Raw genomic sequence first — 24,951 nt, 5'->3', positions numbered from 1 at the left:
GCTGTGATGTCATTGGCTGAGTTAACCCTCTGGAGTTTATTCTTATCCTGAGATTTGTGGCCTCCATACCAGGCAGTGATGCAACCAGCCAGAATGCTCTCCCTGGTACACCTGTAGAAGTTTTTCAAGAGTCTTTGGTGGTGTACCGAATCTCCTCAAACAACTCACAAAGTATAGTGAGCCTTTGAAGTACATTGGAAATGTAGTTAATGTTGTAATATAGAAAAATGATGTGAATTTGTACACCGCAAGATCATATTGAGATAAATGACCAGATGGAATATGTTCAGTTCTGGTTCAGGAACTTCCTCATTTAACCTCTCCTCATACATTAAATGGATGTTTGAAATTTACCTTTTTGAGCAAACCTTTGAACCCTTTACCATTGTGGCTTGGAGTTAGTTTCAGCCTGATGGCTCTCCCGTGAGATCCTCCAGGACATTTCACTCTATTAAATTTACTGCATAAACTTCAGTTTATTCTCAGCGTGGCTGCCCTTGGCCTTGCATGTACTTCGCGATTCCTGTGCTCACTGACTTAGAATGTATTTCTGTCTGACAAATTCTCTTTTTTTTTAAGTTTTTACCCTTGTGTTTCTATTACCCAGAATATTATGGCTTTGAACCTTTTGTTCAGGCCTGGCTTTTGTTTCTCTCCATTTCTGTTGCTTTCAGAGCTGAAATTAGCTCCCGATAAGGTTCTTTCTTTTGCTTGCACCTTTCACGGTGTTAGCAGTCACTCTTTTTAAATTTAAATTTAGATGTACATTCTTTTTCGGCCCACAAGCCCATGCTGCCTAGTTACACCCAATTGACCTACTTCCCCCGGTACATTTTGAAGGGTGGGAAGAAACTGGAGCCCCCGGGAAAGCTCAGGCAGACATGGGGTAAATGTACAAACTCCTTACAGACAGCGCGGGATTCAAACCCCCATCCCGATTGCTGGTGCTGTAAAGGCATTGGGCCAATCGCTACGCCAACTGTGCCACCCTTCTGCCAACTCTGGGGCTCGGCATCAAATCTCTTCCTGCTTTGCGACTGAATGTTTTACTAAAAAAGTGTATGAATTAAGGTTATTATTGCTAGCATTAATTTGATTTCTCTTTCCCTTTTCCCTCCAGGTTAACCGGGCCGGTGACAGCAGTCGTACATCAGGATCTGAATCCTCCCCTTCTCACTCTGCCACGCAGTCGAGGGACACCTTTTTGCCCAGCCATGGCAGCGCATTTCGCCTGCCGGAAGCCCAGCATCCATCTTCGGTCTACTACGTCAGTGCCACACTGCCCGCTCAGAGAGTGAGCTCCCCCATGTCCCTCCAGCGGACGGGCTCGCCACCCAAGCTCCAGCGGGCAGGCTCGGCCGCGGAGAGCGGCGTCTACGCCACCCAGCGGCTTGCCTCCCCGAAACAGACGGCCTCTCCCAGCCGCTTGTCCAAGTCCTACAGCACCAGTTCACCAGTGAACATTGCGGTCTCCTCGGCCGCGCTCTCCCCCTCACCCCCGGCCAATGCTGTGACCTCGCCAGCACACCAGCCCAGCCCAGCCCAGCCCAGCTATGCCACGCTCTCGCCCACCAAACGCCTCACCCACACGTCTGATCCGTACAGCAAACACCCGCAGGAGTTGTACGAGCGAAGCACCCTACAGAGGCCTGGCAGCCTAGCAGGTAATTTGATTCATGGTTTGGTTACTATTCCTATGAACAGGGGAGGTGTGCAAAGAAGAAACTTGGGAAGTTGCAACAATCAGCATAGATGATACTGGATGAGGATATTTTCTCTTCAGAGGATTGACAGTCGAAATCTTCCCAGCAGTGAAGGATATTTTTCAAATTGTCCTAAGCACATTGTAGACAATAAGGAATCATAAAAATCTGTACTCAAAGTTGATAAGGAGTGGAACTTGCTTGATTGTGGTTCACATTGTGTTCTATGTGATAGTTCAGTGTGATAGTGAGCTCCATCTTCTGCAAGCTCTTCTGACTCTTTGTAGTGTTCCCAGTTGCAGTTTTGTTTTTAGCGTCTCGTTGACATTATCAATGATGTCACAGTAAATGGTTAAGATTGCCTTTGTTGGAGATCAGGTTTGTCTTTCCTTTGACCATGATAACAACAAAAGCCTAAAAGTCATTGCATAAAACGGGTCAAATGATAGACCTTGGTGGCTGGGAAGCAATTCGTGAGCTAATTCAGAAAGGATCCAAGTGTAGGCTGTGTAACATCCGACAGTCCCAAGATCTACTAGTGGTCTTAAAATCCCCCAGGTTTGTCAAAAGCCCCTTTCACACTAGCCAGTGATCCCAGGAGTTGAACGCCAATCGGCATTTACAGTGGCAAGTGCGGAAGCAAAATCTGCTCAACGCTGGTATCAGGTGACGCCGGGATTTCTGGCCTCGACCTCTAGTACATTCCCTGATATCTGCAGACGCCAGCATTGAGACCAGGCAAGTGTGAAATGGGCAGCAACATTGCCGGCACTTCCTTTTAAAGGTAGAACAGACCAAATGCCGGGGATAGACCCTTGCAAGTGTGAAAGTGTTCAGTGTCCCGGTTAGGAGTGTTCTAGTGTGAAAGGCCAAACCCCTATTCCTTTCCCGTGACATTTAACGGCCGATTTACTGGGATGCAAGTGTGAAAGGAGCTAAAGACAGCTGTGCCAGAAGAAATAGACTTTTCCTCCCCCTCCAACATAAGATGTTCCTGCTAAATGATTCAGGATGATATATCATCAAGGGTTTCCTCCTCATTTATAACTGGGGTTAGTTTTTGTCCTCTGAATTTTTTTTGTTTCTTTTTTTTTTAAATACTCATAAATCTTAAACCACAGTATAATTACATCACATTCAATTATAAACAATGTTAAAAAATGACTACATGTGGTAATATACTCCCATCCCCCTCAACACACCCTCCTGACCCCCACCCCAAAAAAGAAATGAAAGAAAAAACTGGAGAATGCAAAGAAATGAAACATTTGTGCAGAAAAGTCTGTTAGAAGTTATCAAGAAGTGGGTCTTCAGGGAGTCGATCATATGTGCAAAACAAAATTTTGTAAATATGGCTCCATATTTTCCAAAAAATATGATATTTATCTCACAGATTAGAAGTAATTTTCTCTAGTGATAATAGCTACAAAGTTCTGCGTGCCATCTTTCCGTACCTAAATCTATTTTTGACTTCCATGATATTGCTATACATTTCCTAGAAATTGCTAAAGCAATTGGCATAAATACAATTTGATAAATATTTAAATTTAATTTGGACTTGCAGTCTTAATATTACTCAGTAAAAATAACATTGGGTCCTTTGGAAATTTGACCCCAGTAATTCGTCCCAAAAAATTACCTACCCCTGACCAAAATTGTCTAACTTTAGGGCATCACAAAGTTGAATGAAAAAAAAGTTCCAATCTTAGATCTACACCTAAAACAGAAATCAGATACAACAGGATTTAATGTGTTTAATTTTTGCGGAGTCAAATATAGCTGATGTAAAAAGTTATATTGAACTAACCTATATCTTACATTTATAAGTTTAGTCATGTTCTTACACAAATCCATCCAATCTTCTTCACTTATTTAAGTATTTAAATCTTAATCTTGATTGATGCACCCCAAATTTGGGGGGCCTTGGTTTGAAGTAAATTATACATGACCGAAATAAATTTATTTGCAGTAGTGTTAGAAATCAGTAATTCTAATTCAGTTTGATTAGGTAACTTCAAAATAGAACCTATTTTGCTTACATTTTGTTTCTTTTGAATGTAAGTATCGGTATCTGTTCTCCACAGCTGACTGAAGACATGTATCTAGACAACAGTTACTTTAAAATATATTGTAAATCTATAACAGTCTTGGAAAGATGTGGAGACCACTGCAGGTTTACATCTCTGCAGACCTTGTCTGTCCAAACAAGGTGCTCAACAGTAAGAGTCTAGAAATTATGTTCCACGATGCGAGAAAGCCCATTATCTGTGTGTGAGTGTGTGTGTTTTCCCCTTTGGTAAAGTTTAAACCAGTGGTTGTCAAACTGCCCCCCTAAACTCGCATTCCTCCTTAAATAATCTCTGTGATTAGTAAGGGATTGCTTAAGGTGGTATGTGAGTGCAAAGAAAATGTTTGAAAACCACTGTTTTAATCATCCCTCGTTGACTCGCTACGTGCACCATTTCAAAACTCAAAAAGAAATGGGCCAAGGACAATTTTTCTCAAACAAAATATTTCAGTAATAATAGAGCAGCGAGTCTCAATCTTCTCTCCCCACCCACATCCCTTACTATTCATAGAGCAACTATGGCATAGGGATTGCTTAAGGTGGAATGTGAGATTAGTGGGGGGCAGGTTGAAAACCACTGGTTTCAACCATTGCATCACAGGAACAATAAGTTGTACAGCTTGGCTCTGTTCCACTCTTCCACAGGATTGCACATCCAGTATTGCAGTTATCAGAATAATCAATCAAATAATGTTGCTGTTCGCCCTCATCCAGCCAGTATTAACAGGGACACTTCCATCAAACAATCTTTTCTGAAACTAGGAGGCAATGCAGTCAGCAATCAACTTCATTCCTTTGGGAATGCTCTTGCCCTCATTAAATTGATGTCTTTGAACTGCCCTCTATCTTAAGAGAAATATCAAATATAGGCCAAAGGTTTGTATTTATTTTGGGTGCCATTTTCAGTGAAATGTATTAGCTTTGTGGGCCTCTCCGCCAAAGAGTTAAAATAGCGATTAAGTTGCAAAGGTTGTTTACAGAGATTTGGCTGGCATCCTTGGGAGTGAAGGAAGCTCTATTGTATGAGCAAACAGTTTCATACGTTGAAAGGATTTAACAGGATAAGTGCAGAGAAACAATCTCTCGTTTGGAAATCAAAAGATAGTTGCATAATGTAGAAATTCTGCCTTTCATGGATGATATCAGGAACCACGTTTATCTCTGAGGAATAACAGACATCCAGTGTTCTCTTCAAAAACATGGATATAGAGGGAAATGTGCCAATGCAGGAGGCCTCATCCCAACCAAAAAGGTGGAATTAATAGAATGGTGGAATAGACCCTCAGGCTGGTCATAGTACCTTGGAGACAAGTGCAGAAACAATGACTTCCATTGCAAGAGGGACATAGTTTTTTAAAAAATATTTTATTTAATATAAAACCACTTAGAAAACATATTACAATATTTCAAACTTAATCCGAATACCTGTGGTATTTTATAACAAAAAAGAAAGTCAAGAAATGCAAACTATGAATTCCCACCCCCCAACTCCCTACAAACTAAAAAAGACCTATAAATATTCAAAGAGACCGATAGGAGAAAGGGAACGTTTGAGATTCATTTAAATTTTAATACCAACAGTTTGTAAATATGGGCTCCATATTTCACAAAACGTATGGCATTTTTCTCTTAAATTATAAGTAATTTTTCTCAAGTGGAATACAATTCCAGACTTCTGCTTCCCATCAATCCATTCCCAGATCAGTATCTGACTTCCAAGTTACAGTAATATATGTTCTGGCTGTTGCCAAGGCAACGAACACATTTTACTTGATACTTATTCAGTTTTAATTTAATGTTAGAGGTATAATCCCTCTAACATCTCCCTGTAAAAATAACATTGGATCCTGTGGGAATCTTATTCCAGTTATTCATTCTAATAAATTACCCAAATCAAGCCAAAAAAAAGTTTAATTGTGGAACACTACCAAGTCGAATGCAAAAAAAGTACTAACTTCAACCAGGACATAATAGATTCAAAATTATTTGATTGGCTGTAAGGAGTTTTGACTGACGTATGATTAAGAAAGAAACTTTACATAAAATGAAAGTCCTTCTGCCTTTCAGCCTGTGGATCTGAGATGTCAGGAATCACATTTATCTTCAGAGAGAAACATGGTTCTGTCATGCTGACACAGCCAAGAAAGACTCAGCCACCACATTGAAAGTCCTTAACGACTCTTTTTATTCAAATTCAGCGTGTGCCCCTTTTAAGAGCAGCATGAGCTCAGTCGCCTCGTGCATTGTGACATCATAATCGCTGCCCCAGGCGGGCGCTGGGCAGGAGACTTGAGGCAGGGAGAAAACCCTGATAGTGCCATCTTCCCATGGCTGCCCCCGCCACGTGGAGCCAGTTCGCCATGAGAGAGTGCGCTGCCACAGTTCCTACAATTTTCCATCTCATTCCCTTACCGACATGTCTGCCCATGGTCTCATGCACTGGCAGATTGAGACCACCCGGAAATTGGAGGAACAACTCAACTTCCAACTGGGCACCTTCCAACTGATGGCATTAATATCAACTCCTCTGGCTTTCGTTAAACACCTCCCACCACCCCTTTCCTTCCCCCCCCACCCACACCCAGTCTCTCCTTTCGCTATCTCACACAGACATAATATATTCTCACCTAGTCCCTTTATCACATCCAATTAACACCTTTTGTTGCTCTGGATTCCTCCCCTATTATTTGAATTCTGAGACTGATATATTCCTCGAGAAGGGCTTAGGCCCGAAACATCGGCAATATATCTTTGTCTCCTACAGATGCTGAAAAGACCAGCTGAGTTTGGTGTGCTTACTACAACCACAGCGTCTGCAGCCTATCGTGTTTCACCCTGATATCATCCACAAAAATGGCAGCATTTCTAAATTATGCAACTCTGTTTTGATTTCCACACAAAAGATTGTTTCTCTGAACTCTGCCTGTAGGCAAGTCTCATTACTTCACAGTCCTGTGAATTTCCAACCTGAGCAGAGGGAATGAAATAACCCAAGAGATTCGTGCACCCAACTCTTGAGGGAAGGAAGCCTTCGAACCCCTGTTGCCTTAAAGCTGTGCGCGTGCACGCACGCCCACGTTTCACAAACAAGACACAAAGAAAATGTGGTCACGAAAGATCAGTTACTCCATGTAGTTTACATTTGTAGAAGCAGTCAGTGCACGCATACTTTTATCACAGGGAAAAATTCCACAACATAAATTTTTGCACACACTGACTACTAAAAATTAGAAGGAACACTGCTTTGAACAGGAAGCTGTGCCACCATAACAGGTTCAACACAATGGATTGATTTAGTGGAGTTAATTATTGCTGATTACATCTGCTGTTGCCTGAGATACAGAACAGTACTTTAAGGAATGCAAAAGATGGATTTTCCTATCACGGTACTCTGGTCTCTAGCTCTCAGGAGTCAAAACTGCGGAAATGAATCTTTAATTTGGAGCAATGCTCACTGCAAGCAGCAATCACTTTCCAATGCAATCAGTTCCCACAGTCCATCATTACTCCTCTAAGCCTCCTGCAGCTGTTCGTGGGAGGTGACCTTCTCCTCGTTCATCAAGATCACAGCTGCTGACAAATGCTTTCTGTTGGGTCCTCATTTTGCCCAAATATTATTCAAAATAGGCCTTAACTATTTGCAGTTGTTCATTTTATCCAAGCCTGTCAATGTGATTTCATTTATCCCACCTGTGTTATATATTAGTGCTGGGTGACTGGACTTGCACTGTCTCAGGACTCCTAACTCTGGTTCAGGTTTTTTTTTAATTTAATTTTTTATTTTTCACATCATAAACCACATTGACCAAGATACATACATTTTCCTTTTCAAATATACACAGTGTCATTTTCTCCCCCCTCCCTCCTCCCATCCCACCCTCCCTACCTCGCCCCCCATTCATTTAAAGTACAGAATCTAAGATACATTAAACCAATCAGACAATGTTGTCATTCAATAAAAATAAACAAGAAATTCCACTGAGTCAATTCTTTTCATTTCCTTCTCCTTTCGTTATTTTAGGTGGTAGATGTCCCCAGTAGGATTTCTCTATTGTATTTCATGTATGGCTCCCATATTTGTTCAAATATTTCAATATTATTTCTTAAATTATATGTTATTTTTTCTAATGGAATACATTTATTCATTTCTATATACCATTGTTGTATTCTCAAGTTATCTTCTAATTTCCAAGTTGATATAATACATTTTTTTGCTACGGCATAATAAATCTTTTTTGTGCACCATCCAAATCAAGTCCAAATTCTTTGTTTTTTATGTTACTTAGGAGGAAGATCTCTGGGTTTTTTGGTATATTGTTTTCTGTAATTTTATTTAATATCTGGTTTAGATCTTCCCAAAATTTTTCCACTTTCTCACATGTCCAGATTGCATGAATTGTTGTTCCCACTTTTTTACAACGAAAACATCTGTCAGATACTCTTGGGTCCCATTTATTTAACTTTTGAGGTGTAATGTATAGCCTGTGTATCCAGTTATATTGTATCATACGTAACCTCGTGTTTATTGTATTTCTCATAGTTCCAGAGCATAACTTCTCCCATGTTTCCTTCTTTATCTTTATGTTTAAATCTTGTTCCCATTTTTGTTTAGTTTTACCATTTGTTTCCTCGTTCTCCTTTTCTTGGAGTTTAATATACATATTTGTTATAAATTTTTTGATTATCATTATATCTGTAATCACATATTCAAAATTACTTCCCTCTGGTAACCTCAGACTGCTTCCCAATTTGTCCTTCAAGTAGGATCTCAGTTGGTAGTATGCCAGCACTGTATCTTGGGTTATATTATATTTATCCTTCATTTGTTCAAAGGATAGTAATTTATTACCTGAAAAACAATTTTCTACTCTTTTGATCCCTTTTTTCTCCCATTCTCTAAAAGAAAGGTTATCTATTGTAAAAGGGATTAACTGATTTTGCGTCAGTATTAGTTTTGGTAATTTGTTTTATTCCTTTCTACATGAATCTTCTTCCAAATATTGAGCAGGTGATGTAATACTGAAGAACTCCTACGTTGTACCAATTTTTCATCCCATTTATATAATATATGTTCAGGTATCTTCTCCCCTATTTTATCTAGTTCTAATCTAGTCCAATCTGGCTTTTCTCTTGTTTGATAAAAATCTGATAGGTATTTTAATTGTGCGGCTCTATAATAATTTTTAAAGTTTGGCAGTTGTAAGCCTCCTTGTTTATACCATTCTGTTAATTTATCTAGTGCTATCCTCGGTTTCCCCCCTTTCCATAAAAATTTCCTTATTATTTTCTTTAACTCCTTGAAGAATTTCTCTGTCAAGTATATTGGCAATGCCTGAAATAGGTATTGTATCCTTGGGAAAATGTTCATTTTAATAGTTTATCCTTCCTATTAGTGTTAGTGGTAAATCTTTCCAATGCTCTAAATCGTCCTGTAATTTTTTCATTAGTGGATAATAATTGAGTTTATATAGATGGCCGAGGTTTTTATTTATTTGTATACATACCTAGGTATCTTATTGCTTGCATTTGCCATCTGAATGGTGATTCCTTCTTAAATTTTGAGAAATCCGCATTATCATTGGCATTGCTTCACTTTTATTCACGTTAATCTTGTAACCCGACACTTCTCCATATTCCTTCAATTTCTTATGTAATTCTTTTATTGATAATTCTGGTTCTGTTAAGTATACTATAACATCATCTGCAAATAAACTGATTTTATATTCCTTGTCTTTTATTTTTATCCCTTTTATTTTATTTTCTGTTCTTATCAATTCTGCTAGTGGTTCTATAGCTAACGCGAACAATAAGGGTGATAGTGGGCATCCCTGCCTTGTTGATCTGCTTAAAGTAAATAGCTTTGATATATATCCATTTACTGTCACTTTCCCAATGGCCCCTTATATAATGCTTTAATTCAATTAATATTCTTCTCTGGTAAACTGAATTTTTGCAATACTTTGAATAAATAATTCCATTCTACTCTGTCAAAGGCCTTCTCTGCGTCTAAAGCAACTGCTACTGTTGGCGCTTTACTCCCTTCTACTGCATGAATTAAGTTAATAAATTTACAAATATTGTCTGTTGTGCGTCTTTTTTTAATAAATCCAGTTTGGTCTAGATTTACCATTTTAGGTACATAATCTAATCAGTTTGCTAATAGTTTAGCTATTATCTTATAATCTGTGTTAAGTAATGATATTGGTCTATATGACGCTGGTGCGAGTGGATCTTTCCCTGTCTTTGGTATTACTGTAATTATTGCTGTTTTGCATGAATCTGGTAAGCTTTGTGTTTTGTCATTCTCGTTAATTATTTCCAGGAGGGGAGGAATTAATAAATCTTTAAATGTTTTATAGAATTCTATTGGGAATCCATCCTCTCCTGGTGTTTTATTATTTGGCAGTTTTTTTATTATCTCTTGTATTTCTACTATTTCAAATGGTTCTGTTATTTATTTTGTTCCTCTATTTGTAATTTTAGTAGTTCAATTTTAGTTAAAAATTCATCTATTTTGTCTTCTTTCCCTTCGTTTTCAGTTTGGTATAATTGTTCATAGAATTCTCTAAAGTTTTCATTAATCTCCGTTGGATTATATTTGATTTCTTTGTCTTTTTTCCTTGATGCCAATACCATTTTTTTTAGCTTGTTCTGTCTTAAGCTGCCATGCTAGAATTTTGTGCGTTTTTTCCCCTAGTTCATAATATTTCTGTTTTGTCTTCATTATGTTCTTCTCCACCTTATATGTTTGTAGTGTTTCATATTTTATTTTTTTATCTGCCAATTCTCTTCTTTTAGTTGTGTCTTCCTTCATTGCTAATTCTTTTTCTATATTTACTATTTCCCTTTCCAACTGCTCTGTTTCCTGATTGTAGTCCTTCTTCATCTTGGTTACATAACTTATTATTTGCCCTCTGATGAACGCTTTCATTGCGTCCCATAGTATAAACTTATCTTTCACTGATTCCGTATTTATTTCAAAGTACATTTTAATTTGTCTTTCAATGAATTCTCTAAAATCCTGTCTTTTAAGTAGCATGGAGTTTAATCTCCATCTATACATTCTTGGAGGGAAAAAATATCTTGCATAAACTTTTGATCTTCTTCGTTAGGTGAATATACATTGAGTAGATTCCAAAACTCCAAATATATCTGACATTTTATCATTACATATCTCCCTGCTGGATCTATTATTTCCTCTTCTATTTTAATTGGTACATTTTTACTGATTAATATAGCTACTCCTCTAGCTTTTGAATTATATGATGCTGCTGTTACATGTCCTACCCAATCTCTCTTTAATTTCTTATGCTCCATTTCAGTTAAATGTGTTTCTTGCACGAATGCTATATCATTTTTTTCTGTTTTCAGTAAATTTAGCAGTTTCTTCCTTTTGATTTGGTTATGTATTCCATTCATATTTAAAGTCATATAGTTCAACATAGCCATTTCATACTTTGTTTATCTTCCCTTTCTGTTTCCTCATCATCACCTTTCCTTCTTATCAATTTCTGCTTTCTTGTTTTGAACACTTTATAAGACAACATTTCTGAAACATCAAACATTTTCCTTATTCTCCTATCTAAAACTTCTTTAACCCCATTCTCCCCTCCCCCTCCTGAGTTGCCCTTTATCCTTTGTCGGGCAACCACATCTCCCCTCTTCATTTGGATTTGCGAAGTCACTCGCAAGCGTCAACTGATTTTGCAGTGACCGTAACTCCTCCCCACCCAGCCCCCTCCCGGAAAAGATTTCAATTTTCATATATAACAAAGGTCACTCTTTTAATTCCCTCCTTATTTCCTCTATTCCCTTTCATTCCCTTATTAATTCTTACCTATACTCTATATATTTTCCTCTAAATACGGATAGACTCATGTACACACATATATACATACACATCTATATATATATATATATATATATATATATACACACACACACATATTATATACCCATATACACACATACATATAGTTTGTGGTCATTTTTACTCTCATTACATGTCTTCATCTCTCTGCTTGTTTTCTAGTTGTTCTGCAAATTTTCGTGCTTCCTCCGGATCCGAGAATAGTCTGTTTTGTTGCCCTGGAATAACTATTTTAAGTACCGCTGGGTACTTTAACATAAATTTATATCCTTTTTTCCATAGGATCGTTTTTGCCGTTTTCTTGTTTTCATTGTTTTCTGTGTTCTCTTCCTGTTGCTGTGTTGCAGCTGTCACTCTCAGCTGTGGAGATCAACTCCTCAGCTGTTCCCCCCTCCTGTCAGTGTGTTTTTTTTCATGCGCGGTTGCGCACTTTTATTCGGCTCCGCGAGCCATTTTTGTAGCCCCGAGCTCAGGACTTCCACCGACCTTAGGAAGCGGGCTTCTCTCTCCGCGGCGGGCCTCCTCGGACAGGTAAGGCCTTCACCTTCTTCTTCCGACGTTCTTTCTTCTTCTCTTCTTCCCGTTGCTTTCGACTTTTCTCTCTTCGCTGCCATTTTCTTCTCACCTTTACTTTTACTTTGTTTTAATTTTTATTCTTGTACCTTTGTGTTTTGTGCGTTTTTTTTTCAACTTTTCCGGAGAGGGCTGGAATTCCCTGACCGGCCACTACTCCATCACGTGACTCCCCCAAATCTGGTTCAGGTTGATGAATCATGATTCGATCCCTGGTCCCATGATCTGGTGCATCTGACCAGTACTGCCGACAGAAAATTCAATGTGCACACAATTAATCATGAACAAGTCACAAAATTTGTTGTTTTGTGGCAGTGTCACAGTGCAAACATTCATATAAACCACCATACAACAATAAATAGAAATACTGCACGAAAAGTCAAAGTCAGGCAGTCTTGGTGGTTCATTCAGAAATCTGATGGCGGAGGGGTAGAAGCTATCCTTGTGCCGCTGAGTGTTCGTCTTTAGGCTCCTGTACCTTTTCCCCGATAGTAGCAGAATGAAGAAGGCATGGCCTGGTTGGTGGGGATCTTTGAGGATATAAGCTGCTTTCTTAAGACACCGCCTCATGTAGATATCCTTGATGGAATGAAGTCTAGAGCCTGTGATGTCACAGGCTGTGTTAACAACCCTCTGGAGTATTTTCTTGTCCTGAACATAGGCACCTCTGTAACAGATAGTGATGCAACCAGACAGAATGTTCTCCAGGGTATACCTGTAGAGGTTTTCGAGAGTCTTCAGTGACATACCAAATCTCCTCAAACACCTCACTAAGTACAGCCACTGGCGAGCCTTCTTCGTGATCCATCTTCAAAATATAGACCGATGTTTTCTCATGCTGCACTTTCCCATGCAACATCGTTGTTGCCCTTACATGTGCACTCTCTTGCACATGCACGTCCTGACACGCGCGCCTGATTTTTTTTGCCTCGCATACTCTCTCGCTTCACATTCAGGCTGATCACTCCCCACTAATGTCATTCACTCATGCTCTCTCTCACAGATGTGACACATGTGCACATATTCAGTTCCCCAGTGTCCCCTACATTTCCGGATGCTGAAATTTGTGCTCTTTTCACTTTTCGGGCAGCTGCTTCTGCTGTGGGCCAAGTTGTGCATTTTGTTCCTAATCCCAGCATCTTGGCCTTGCTTGGTAAATAGCATTGGTCAGCGAAGATTTTGCTTCCTGAACACTTGGATTTTGGGCTGCTGATCACAAAAATCACCTTAAAATTGTTCTATCCAGTACTGATTTTTTTTAGATATAACTGGTTTAGTGATTTCCTGTCAAGTCTACTGGTATATTGCCCAGAGAGCAAGCTGCTTTGGTCACTCAGTGCAGATACTATGCAAATGTTGTCTTAGGCCTGGACATGCCTGGAAGGCATTTAAAGCTGTTGTTGAGAATTTTCTTGGCAACTACAGAGCACCAAACTACCTCCAGTATGCTTTAAGCATTCAAAACTACATAGTGCAATATGTCATTGAAAATTCATTTTTTGCATTCGCACTCGGACTCCTTCCCTGCTGATCTTGGTGCAGTCAATGACGAACATGGTGAAAGGTTTCAACAGGACATTGTGACCATGCAATCAGGGCAATTGGAATCCATCAGTGCCGGCCGACTTTTGTTGGACACTGACACGAGAGGCATCAGATACTGAGTGCAAATGAAAATCAGCGGTGAAACATTTTTAGGTCATTTGAACTAACGCAATGTGTCAGCGTTGTCATGCGATTAATCATGATAAATTCAATTAAAGTTAATTTAATGCAGTGGTTCTTAACCCTTTTCTTTCCACTCACATCCCACTTTAAGTAATCCCTATGCCATTGGTGCTCTGTGATTAGTAAGGGATTGCTTAAGGTAGGGTGTGAGTGGGAAGGGAATATTGAGAGTCACTGCTCTAGACCCAATTGTGACTGAAATATTTTGCTTGAGAAAAATGGTTATTGGCTCATTTCCTTTGGAGTTCTGAAACTGTGCACATAATGAGTTAATGAGGGACAATTAAAACTTTTTCTTTCCACCCACATCCCACCTTAAGCAATCCCTTACTAATCACTGAGCACTGATGGCATAGGGAATACTTAAAGTGGGATGTGAGTGGAAAGAAAAAGGTCGAGAACCACTGATTTAATGTTTCTCCACCTTCCTATGTGATACAATAAATATGAAATTATCTTTGGGTTCAGGTTGAAGTTGTCTATCATTAATCTCCAATTATTTTTCAAGAAGCAAACCTTTTGAAAACATTTGTTGTCCAGTGTAATTACTGATTTGGTCAGTTGATTTTTCCTTCCCCTTTTGCAGCTGTATAAAATGCCAGTTTAAAAAATGCTGCTATTTTTTGTGCAAATTTTACTGAAATAGCAGATGACTTCTTTCACTCCCCTCGCTGCCTTTAAATAGTCCGACTGTTTGTGGGGTTTCTCGCGGAGTATGACAGGAGGTTTGCTCCAGGCTAAGTATTAAGGTGTAAGCCATTGCCTTCAGTTGCTATCAAAGATTTCACCCCCTTAGTCTCTGACCCTAACCCCTAACACTCACCCAGGGCATAACCATGGGGGTTCATGACCTTTACATCATATTTGAACCTGAAGTGAGCTTTGAGCCACATATCACACATATCACTATGAGCTTCTGTGTCAAGACTAGAACATTGACCTCAGTTTATTTGCTGACCAAGCCCTCATCCATGAGTTTGCCTCTGAACTTGAATACTGCAATTCCCTCTTATTCCACCTCCCTCTGGAATCCTGGGGATCCATTTTTAATTTTTTTTTTAAATTTTCACTCTATGACCATATTGACCAAAATACACACAAACATTTCCCTCTTGAATATACACAGTGTCATTTTCTCCCCTTTTCCCCCCTCCCTTCCCTCCCTCCTTCCCACCCCCCTCCCCATCCACTAAACGTTCAACATATAAGATATAAACAAAATAGAGAGAGTGCAGAGAAGGTTCACGAGAATGTTGACAGGATTTCAGGGTCTGAGTTACAGGGAAAGGTTGTGCAGACTGGGGCTTTTTTCTCTGGAGCGTAGAAGATTGAGAGGGGACTTGATAGAGGTGTTTAAGATTTTAAAAGGGACAGACAGAGTAAATGTGGATAGGCTTTTTCAATTAAGAAAGGGGGAGATTCAAACTAGAGGACATGGTTTAAGATTGAAGAGGGAAAATTATAAGGGGAACATAAGGGGAAATTTCTTTACGCAGAGGGTGGTGGGGATGTGGAATGAGCTTCCGGCAGACGTGGTCGAGGCGGGATCATTGATTATATTTAAGGAAAGACTGGATCGTTACATGGATAGGATGGGACTAGAGGGGTATGGACCGGATGCTGGTCAGTGGGACTAGGAGGGTGGGGATTTGCTACGGCATGGACTAGTAGGGCCGAACTGGCCTGTTCGGTGCTGTAAGTGGTTATATGGTTATATATGATTGTATACGATATACCATTTGATGCATGGTACACGAGAACAGTCTTCTCAGCACAGGCAGCATCAGTTTGTCAGGTGCCAGTAAATGTCTGTGTATTCATTCGCGTTGCTTAATGCCCTGAATGGGGTAAATTTCTGGGTCAGTTTACAGGGCTATTTTGAGTGTTAGAAGCCAAAAGCAATGTTTAGATAAGACAGGGTAAGGATAAACAGATGTTCTGCCCTGAAGGATATCAGTGAATCCAGAGATTTTAACAACAATCCAATATTCTCATTCATCGTTCTCTTATTTATAACATTTTTTTGTTGAATTTCAATTCCCCAGCTGAAATGGTGAGATCTGAACTTCGCTCTTCAGATCTACAATCCCGGCCTCTTCACTATGGGAGGGCTACGAACACTAATTCACAGTACTAAATAATATTTGCTTTGTCCATCACTAAAGTAACCTTTGCCCTGCATTGTGCCAATTGAGCATGCATTGCCCACCTACTCCAATCAGGATAAAGAGATAAAACCACTGAGCCCGCCCAGCTCTCCCCAAAACACCCTCCTACAGCTCGTTCATTTATTTACCAATGAAATGGATTTCCTGTCAAATCGAGGGCTAGAAATTCCTCGTGTGCCTCCAGAGAAAATGTTGTTTTGCTATTGAAAATGGTCTTCCCTAAGGGCCATGCAGTATACCAAGGTCTTTGCTGTGGGAGTCTTCGCCCTCATTGGGACTTTCCAGTTGGATTTCTGTTGGTGCAGGCATCTTCTTGAATGTGACACTATCCCAAATCATTTCAGCTATGCTGCAGCTCCCAAAATCCATCTGCAATTTTATCCTTCGAGCAATTAAAATGCTTTTTTTTAATACTCTGAGAACAGCCAGATTTTATTCACCCAGTTACCCCTGAAACTGTGTTATTTAAAGGGCCTAAACTCAACTACCTTTTTTGGTCTCAGTGAGATATTTCACCTCCTCTGACCTCGTGCACGACCTTGACTCTGTGCCCAGGATACCCTGCTCACATTTGTGATTACTCTCACCTTCATAGCTTTGCAGTTATTCCAGACATTTGCCCCCATCTCTCGGTCTTCTGCTTACCATGGTGTGAGGGAGGTCACCCAGACTCTGTGCTAAAGGAGAGAAGGCCAGGCCGACAGCAGGCACATTTCCCTGCACTGCAGGCTGTCTCAGGCAGGTTTTGATCATGCAGGGTTCCTCTGACCTCCTGAGCAATGTCCAGTCAGGGATAAATTAAGCCCTTGAACATCATATGCCTTTGACAGGTACTGATTTCACCATTTTCATCAGCTTTTCCATGTCCATCAGGCCTCAGAACCCCCATCTGAGCGATTTCTCCTATTGCTTCTCCCCGTCCTCTTCACCTTTCAGTTCAGCAATGTTACTCTGTTGGCAGAAGAGCGTTATTCAGCCCCTTTCAGGAGGCAGCTACTGGCCTAAATGTCAGCATTTGAATGACTGGACATGCTGAAACCCAACTTCTCTGTTCTGTGAGCCTTAGAAATGTGGATATGCTTTATGTAGGCTTGCCACACAGCTGTAGAATGACTCACAGTGTTGTTCTGATGCCGCACAGCTTTAGAATGACTCACAGTGTTGTTTTGATGCCATGAATATAGATGGTAAGGAAATTTCTAGCCCAGAATTTGTTCAACTTTGCTGTTTATATTGGGCCGGCACAATTGGCGTAGCGGTTAGCCCAACATTGTTATGGCACTATCGGTCGAGACCTGGGTTTGAATCCCACGCTGTCTGTAAGGACTTGGTATGCTCTCCCCATATCTGCGTGGGTTTTCCCTGGGGTGTGTCCAGTTTCCCCCCACCCTTCAAAACGAACCGAGGGTTGTAAGTCATTTGAGTGTAATTGGGCATCATGGGCTCGTGGGCCGAAAGGCCCTGTTACTGCGCTGTATGTTGAAATTTAAAATTGATATTGTTGATGGATTTTGAACACTCAAACTCTTGTTTTTCTCTCGTGTATCACAGCCAGCTCGCGTGCCTCCTACAGCAGCCAGCACAGCCACCTGGGCCCAGACCTGCGCCCGCTGCAGTCTCCAGAGCACCACATTGATCCTATATACGAAGATAGAGTTTATCAAAAGCCCCCATTGAGGAGTCTCAGTCAAAGTCAAGGAGACCCGCTGCAGGCATCTCTTGCAGGGACTTACCGCACTAGTACAGGTAACAGTGAAATATGTAACAGTATCATGTTGTTGTCAATATCATTTTAATAGGTTCACAAGATATGGGGGCAGAAGTCGGCCCATTGGCCCATCGAGTCTGCTCTGCCATTCTAATCATGACCTGGTCCATCCTCCCACTCAGCCCCACTCCCTGGCTTTCTCCCCGTAACCCTTGATGCCCCGACGAATCTAATGCTCGTTACTCACTGCTTTATTCATCTGGCTGCTGCCACATTTTCATCCATTTACTTGAAGGATCATTACCAGTGAGAGATCATGCCCAGCGGTCATCTTCTACCGCTTTGAGACATTCTCAAATCATTTCGCAGCTGAATCAGTGCTGTCCAAATTGTGATCGGTTTTGTAATATGGGAAATGCAGCAGGTCATGTGCTAACACGAGTGTCTCATAAGCAGCAATAAGATGCTGATCAGTGTTAGTAATGTTTGGTTGAGGAATAATGATTGCCCTGGACATGGTACCCTGCTCATGGTCCCAGAGGCATGCAGCACAGAACTTGGCCCCTCGACCCAATATTTGGATGCGCCCTATCTAAGCTCATCCCATTTACCAATATTTAGTCCGTAACCTATTCTGCGTTGATGATTCAAGTGCATATCGAGATGCATCTTTAATCCCAACACTTTGCAATCAGTGCATCTCACTCTCTTGAGTGGGGGGGAAATGAAATTCCCAACCTACCCCTGACCAGACCCTCTTACTATTCACATTAAATGCAAGCCCTCTGGTTTTAACCACTTCTGCTGTGGGGAGATAGCCCCAGGGGATCAGTGATTCCTTATGTTTGCAACAGCGGATACAACCTCGTTTAATGTCTCATCCACAGGACTTGGCCGATCAGTATGAATTTTGTAAGAGGGATGGCATTGGATGATACTCATTGCCCTGCAGTCTCTCAAACTGCACCTGAGCTAGATTATGTTGAATGAAATGCATATTCTGATCATCAGAGGTATTTATAGAAGCCTTTAGCACGTGCGAGGTATGATATGTTTAAGCTTAGATACGTCATTGTGAGCGCAGGACTTTGGAAAAGCAATCAGAATAATTCACTGCCGATGAAACAAAGATCTAGTTCAATTGAAAATGAGGCACTGTAGTGAGTGGCGTGTTCGAATTGCGTTGGGGTCACCTGTGTCGTGGGTCCTGCACGAGCGCCGCGAAAAGAACGGAGGCAGTCGGCTGTGATTTTATTTGGCACAGCCGATTTACCTTGAAGTACGCGCTGCAGCCTTTCAGGCCGACCGGAGCCCAGCCCTCGCATACTGGAACTCGCGTCACCCTGACGTGAGCGCGTACGTGTACTTCCGGTCTGCACCGGAAGAGTAGGACCCGCGGCACCCCGTTTGGCCGCGGCTGCCCCCGCCTGAAAAGCGGGGCCGGTTCGCCGCTGCAATTATGTGCGCTGCCACGGCATGGTACATTTCCTCTGAACCCATTAACACCAGTGTTGCTGCAGGATGCCTTCTCCCATCCAGTCCACAAAACTGCAGCCCACTTGCTCAACAGAAGTTTAACTTTTCCATCTCCATTAGGGCATGTTCCAAGATGTAGCACACTGAGCAATATGGGAAAATTGCAATTAAGTGGCTGGACTGCTCGGCAGAGTTCCAGACCGTTGCTTTGAAGACAAACCCCTCATCCCTCCATGGCAGCTGAGTAATGCAAACTTCACATTCAAACCAAGCTGTGATGCAATTGCTATGAAATTATCAGATTATCCGATTCATGATTGACCTTCAGGAAAGGACATTTATCGTCCCTGCCTGGCACAGCCTGCAAGTGACTTCAATCCCATATATATGATTGATGCATGGCTGCCTTCTCAGTTCAGGACCCATTAGGAACGCACACTGAATGGTGTTTTGATGAGGAAGGCATGCACGAGTTGCCCCTCCCTTCGCTACCATTGTTTGATCACAAGCTCTGCTGATTCCACATTAATTAAAAAATGAACTGACTCTTCATTACCCAAATGAAAGTCAAAGGGGATTTTGTCAAGCAATTTTTTTTTTGATAATCAGAGTGTTTCTAGAAATTGTTAATACTTGATCTTTCTAAAGACTTGAAGAACTTTCTCCGTGGTTGCTTACATTAGCCCTGAATTAATCCTTGCAGGAAACTTGAGGACACCTCTGGAGGGTTGCGTGCTGACACACAGTTGCACACAACGAATTGCTAAATTTCACACAGTCACTATTGTCTATCCAGGAGCATGTAAACTGATTATTCCCCTTGAGTGCATTTAAGCAAGCAAGCACAGAATTCCCTGAAGGCTGATGCCCATTGTTTTGAAAATACTTCTATAAGAGAGCATGGTTATTGACTGAAAGGTAACTGAAACAGCATGGTTCCTCCTCTTTGCGTTAAAAAAGAAAGTCTGGTTGAGTGCTGGAGAAATTCAGAGGGTGTGTGACCTGCTGAGTTTCTCCAGTACAGTTGTATATTACACAGTTCCGCCTTTTGGTCGCTATTCATTTCTTTTAGAATCATTTAACTCCCTTCCCCTGGTCTTGAAAGAGGGTGTAAACCCAAAATGTTGGCCCATTTCTACCCATGATGCACTCTGACCTGCTCCTCTAGCAATTCTTTGTTGCAAGTCTATTATCTGACTGCACAAGTACAACCCAAAACAAAACAGCGTTCTTCAGTCCTCGATGCAAAACAGCGTTCTCCAGTCCTCGATGCAAAACACGTAGACACATGTCTACTCATCACGTATGGTTGGTGTGAGCAGTTCCTTGGGCATTCAGCGTTCTCGCTGCCTGTGGGAAGAAGCTGTTCCTCAGCTTGCTGGTGCTGGCTTGGATACTCCTTTATCTCTTCCCCGCCGGGAGCAGCTGAAAGATGCTGTGTATGAGGTGGTAGGTATCTAAGGGTGAGTGCACTCATCAGAGAATGATCCCAGTAGATCGTGTCAATGTAGATGGTGGGGGAAGGGAGCTCTCTGCCACTCTTATGGTCCTGTGGATTGACCTGTGATCCACTTCTCTGCAGCAACCGTACCCACACTGTGATGCAGCCGGCCAAGAGGCTCTTGATAGAGCTCCTGCAGAAGGTTGACATGATGGTGGCTGGTACCCTTACCTGCTTCAGTCTTCTCAGGAAGTGCTGTTGTGCCTTCCTGACAAGTGAGGAGATGTTGAGTGTCCATGAAAACTACAATAAATTCACCAGAATTTTTTTAAAAGAGACCTTGGGTTACATTGCAGCCTTTAGACTCAAGAGGCTAGAGTGCTGCTAAAATAAAGGCACCAACTTCCGTAAATTACATTGGACAATGAAGACTTTTGGGAGCATTTTATGGATTTGGGGCTGTTGATCACGAAAATCACCGTAAGATTTTACATAAAGTCTACTCTTTACATAAAGCCTATTTTTGTGATTTCCTGTCATATTTTTAACGTGTTTCAAGACATGAAGTGCAGTGCGTCACTGAAAATTCCTCTTCTGCATTCACACTGGGACCTCTTCCCTGCTGGTCTTGGTGATGCAGCCAGCATCTTGATAGAGCTCCTGCAGAAGGTGGCTGGTAGCCTTTCCCGCTTCAGTCTTCTCAGTCTCTGACCAGAGGGGAGATATGTGTGTCCTCGATAGGTCGCTAGTAAAGTGGAGTCCAAGGAACTCCTGTCTGCTCAAGATTCTAGCATCTGAAGCTTTAGTTTCTTAGAATCATTTAACAGTTATAACAACACCTTTCATTTACCTCTAACTTTTAAAGATGTCCCAAGATGCTATGAAATTCCCTCCTCTGGGGAAGGAATGTCAAAGCATCTCTGCACCTAAACTGTGTGTCTGCGTCAGATCTGCGCCCCTTAGAAATAGGTTTGCTCAACATTAATAACTGTGCTCTGAGATTGCGAGCTTGAAGAATCTCATGGAAATTACTCCTTTTATGTTGGTGGCAATCTCCTGCTGAGGGTCATTCAGTGAGAAGAAGAAAAATTGTACTCTCGAATGATCCTTGGGACCATGCTGTCACAAAATAGAAGCTGGACATCATTGGAAAATTTCCTGAGAATTATTATCTCTCCTTTGAGAGAATCCTGATAAAAACCCCTTTCTGCGTGTGCGTGCTGAAGGGCGAATCTCAGGGAAGTTCAGAATCAGAAATTATTGTCATGAAGTTCAATTTTCTGTGGCACATTTTAGATGCAAAAAATGCTATAAATGACAGTTGAAAAAAAAGAAATAAATTAGTGCAAAAGAAGAGTCTGTGGTTCATTGTCCATTCAGAAATCTGATGGCAGAGGGGAAGAACAATCTCTAAAACCTGAATCCCCCCTCTGCAACTGGATACTTGACTTCCTCATCAGAAGACCACAGTCAGTCCGAATCGAAAGCAACGTCTCCTCCTCACTTACGATCAGCGCAGGCTCACCTCAAGGATGCATGCTGAGTCCAGTGCTTCACTTGCTCTATACCCGTGACTGTGTGGCCAGGCACAATTCAAATGCCCTTTCTTTGATTTAAACAAGGAAGCCTGCAGATGCTGGGGTCAAATGCTGTATTTGAATGTGCTGGAGAAACTCAGGAGGCGTGTGAGTTTTTCCAGCACAGTTGTGTATTGAATAGTTCCACTATTCATTTCAATCAGAATTATTTAACTCCCTTTCCCTCATCTTGATTCAGGGTCTAAACCCGAAATGTTGATCCATTTCTGCCCATGATGCCTTCTGACCTGCTGAGCTCCACCAGCAAATCTTTGTCTGGGTGCTCGACTTCAGCCTCCTGTACCTCCTTCCTGGTGGTAGCAGTGTGGAGAGGGTGGTGAGGGTCCTTGAGGATAGAGGCTGCTTTCTTATGACACCTCCTCTTGTAGACGTTCTCGATGGAGTGAAGGCTGATGCCCGTGATGGCACTGGCCGAGTTCACAACTCTCTCCTTTTTTTCCTGTCCTGTACATTGGCACGTCCATACAAGACAGTGATGCAACCAGTCAGAATGCTTGTCACGGTACACTGTAGAAATTTGCAAGGGTTTTTGATGACGTATCAAATCTCGTCAAACTCCTCACCAAGTATAGCCTCTTGTGAGCATGATTGCATCGACATGGAGGCCCTAGAATAGGTCTTCAGACACATTGAGACCCAGAAACATGAAGTTCTTAACCCTTTCCACTGCTGACCCCTCAATGAGGACTGGTTCATGTTCTCCAGATTTCCTGCTGAAGTTCATAATTAATTGCTAATGTCAAGTGCTAAGTTGTTGCTGTAAAACCACTCAGTAAGCTGATCCATCTCACTCCTGTACACTTCCTTATTGCTGTCTGTGATTCTGCCGATGACCATGATGTCATTGGAAAATTTGTAGATGGCATTTGAATTGTGCCTGGCCGCACAGTCATGAGTGTAGAGCAGTGCTAAGCATGCATCCTTGAGGAGCACATGTGTTGATACTCAATGAAGAGGAGATGTTGTGTCCAATTCATACTGACTGTGGTCTGATGATAAACTCAAGGATCCAGTTGCCGGTGGGGGTTGGTGGGGTGCAGAGTCCCAGGGTTTGGACCTTGCTGACCAGCACTGAGGGTATGATGGTGTTGAAAGCTGAGCTATGGTTGTTGAAGTGTAGACTGATGTACGCATGGTTGTTGTCTAAGTAATCCAGAACTGAATTGAGAGCCAATCATGTTACATCTGCAGTTGAGTGAGCCTTGATGTCAGATAGAGCAGGGAAAGCATCACTCCTTATCCATGTTTCACTTCACCCAGGGAATAACCATGAGGGGAAATATTCCCATCAGGGTTGATTTTATTTTTAAATTTAGACATACAGCACGTTAACGGGCCATTTCAGCCCACGAGCCCATGCCACCCAATTTACACCACATTAACCGACACCCCCGGTACCTTTTGAGAATGGGAGGTAACTGGAGCCCCTGGAGAAGACCCACGCAGACACGGGGAGAACATACAGACGACACGGGACTTGAACCCCGGTCTGCTACCGATCGCTGGCACTATAAAGGCGTTGCACTAACCGTTACACCAACTGTGCCACCCACATGTTTCAAGATACTTCTCAAATGTTCAGGAATATAATTTGAATGAATTATTCATGAATGTTAGAAGCAAAATTCTGATGGCTGATGTACCAGAACATCATTAAGTAGCTTAAGGTTTTGAAATTTATGTGCAACTGAGTTTACACTTCTGCATTGTCAGGGTGGTACAAGATTAAGCATGGTCTGGATATCTTGTTACACCAGCATTCTCTCTGTTCATACACTTCTAGACCCTTTCACAGTTTGGGCATGCTGCATCATGCATTTCTTTATAATTAGAAACTCGAGCAACAACTTTCCAGTGGGCTTCCTCAACTATTCTTCACATCCTCCTTGTGAAACTAAAATAAGTTTCAGAATCAGAATTTATTGTCATGAACATGTCACGGAATTTGTTGCTTTGCAGCAGCGTCGGAGAGCAAACATGTAAAAATAAATAAATGAGTGCAAAGTTAAGAGAAAGCGAGGTTCATTGTCCATTGAGAGATCTAAAGGTAGTGGAGAAGAATCTGTATTTGTGCTTCTGAGCTTGTCTTCAGGCTTCTGCACCTCCTTCCCGATGGTAGCAGAGTGAAGAGGGCATGGCCTGGGTGGTGGGGGATCCTTGAGGATAGAGGCTGCTTTCTTAAGATGCCACCTCATGTAGATGTCCTTAATGGAGTGAAGAATGATGCCCATGATGTGGCAGGCCGGGCTCACAACTCTCTGGAGTTTTTTTTTCCTGTCCTGTACGTTGGCGCTTCCATACCAAACAATGATGCAACCAGTCAAAATGCTCTCCACGGTGGACCTGTAGAAATTCGCAAAAGTCTTTGGATTCATACCGAATCTGCTCAAATTCCTCACTAAGTATAGCCGCTGGTGAGCTCTCTTTGAGATTGCATTGACATGGAGGCCGCAGGTCAGACCCTCAGAGATGTTGACACCCAGGAGCTTGAAAAGTTCTTAACCCTCTCCACTGTTGACCCCTCAATGAGGATTAGATCGTGTTCTCCTGATTTCCCCATCCTGAAGTCCACACATCATCTCCTTGGTTTTGCTAACATTGAGTGCAAGGTTGTTGTG

General features: G+C 41.6%; 1 protein-coding gene and 1 long non-coding RNA gene across 15 annotated transcripts in view; one reads left to right on the top strand and one right to left on the bottom strand.

Annotated features, from left to right (window-relative positions):
* The window catches only part of LOC138747719 (uncharacterized), a 54,274-nt gene extending 35,074 nt beyond the window's left edge, over nucleotides 1-19,200 (bottom strand). Inside the window, exon 1 of one of the 2 annotated variants that reach the window (XR_011347644.1) lies at nucleotides 19,092-19,200. This is a non-coding gene — a long non-coding RNA (uncharacterized lncRNA). The remainder of the gene's footprint in view (nucleotides 1-19,091) is intronic. The other variant, XR_011347643.1, reaches the window with a different exon arrangement.
* Nucleotides 1-24,951, top strand: part of ctnnd2b (catenin (cadherin-associated protein), delta 2b) — a 1,542,927-nt gene that overhangs the window by 1,167,811 nt on the left and 350,165 nt on the right. For all 13 annotated transcript variants that reach the window (XM_069906986.1, XM_069906993.1, XM_069907003.1 and 10 more), the window contains 2 exons: nucleotides 1,121-1,664; nucleotides 17,662-17,856. In XM_069906986.1, coding sequence (XP_069763087.1) covers nucleotides 1,121-1,664; nucleotides 17,662-17,856 — 739 coding nt within the window. The remainder of the gene's footprint in view (nucleotides 1-1,120; nucleotides 1,665-17,661; nucleotides 17,857-24,951) is intronic.

This window comes from Narcine bancroftii, chromosome 1 (genome assembly GCF_036971445.1).
Source record: "Narcine bancroftii isolate sNarBan1 chromosome 1, sNarBan1.hap1, whole genome shotgun sequence".
Classification (NCBI taxonomy): domain Eukaryota; kingdom Metazoa; phylum Chordata; class Chondrichthyes; order Torpediniformes; family Narcinidae; genus Narcine; species Narcine bancroftii.
The sequence above is the reverse complement of the archived record's forward strand: the minus strand, read 5'-3'. Positions and strand labels throughout refer to the sequence as shown.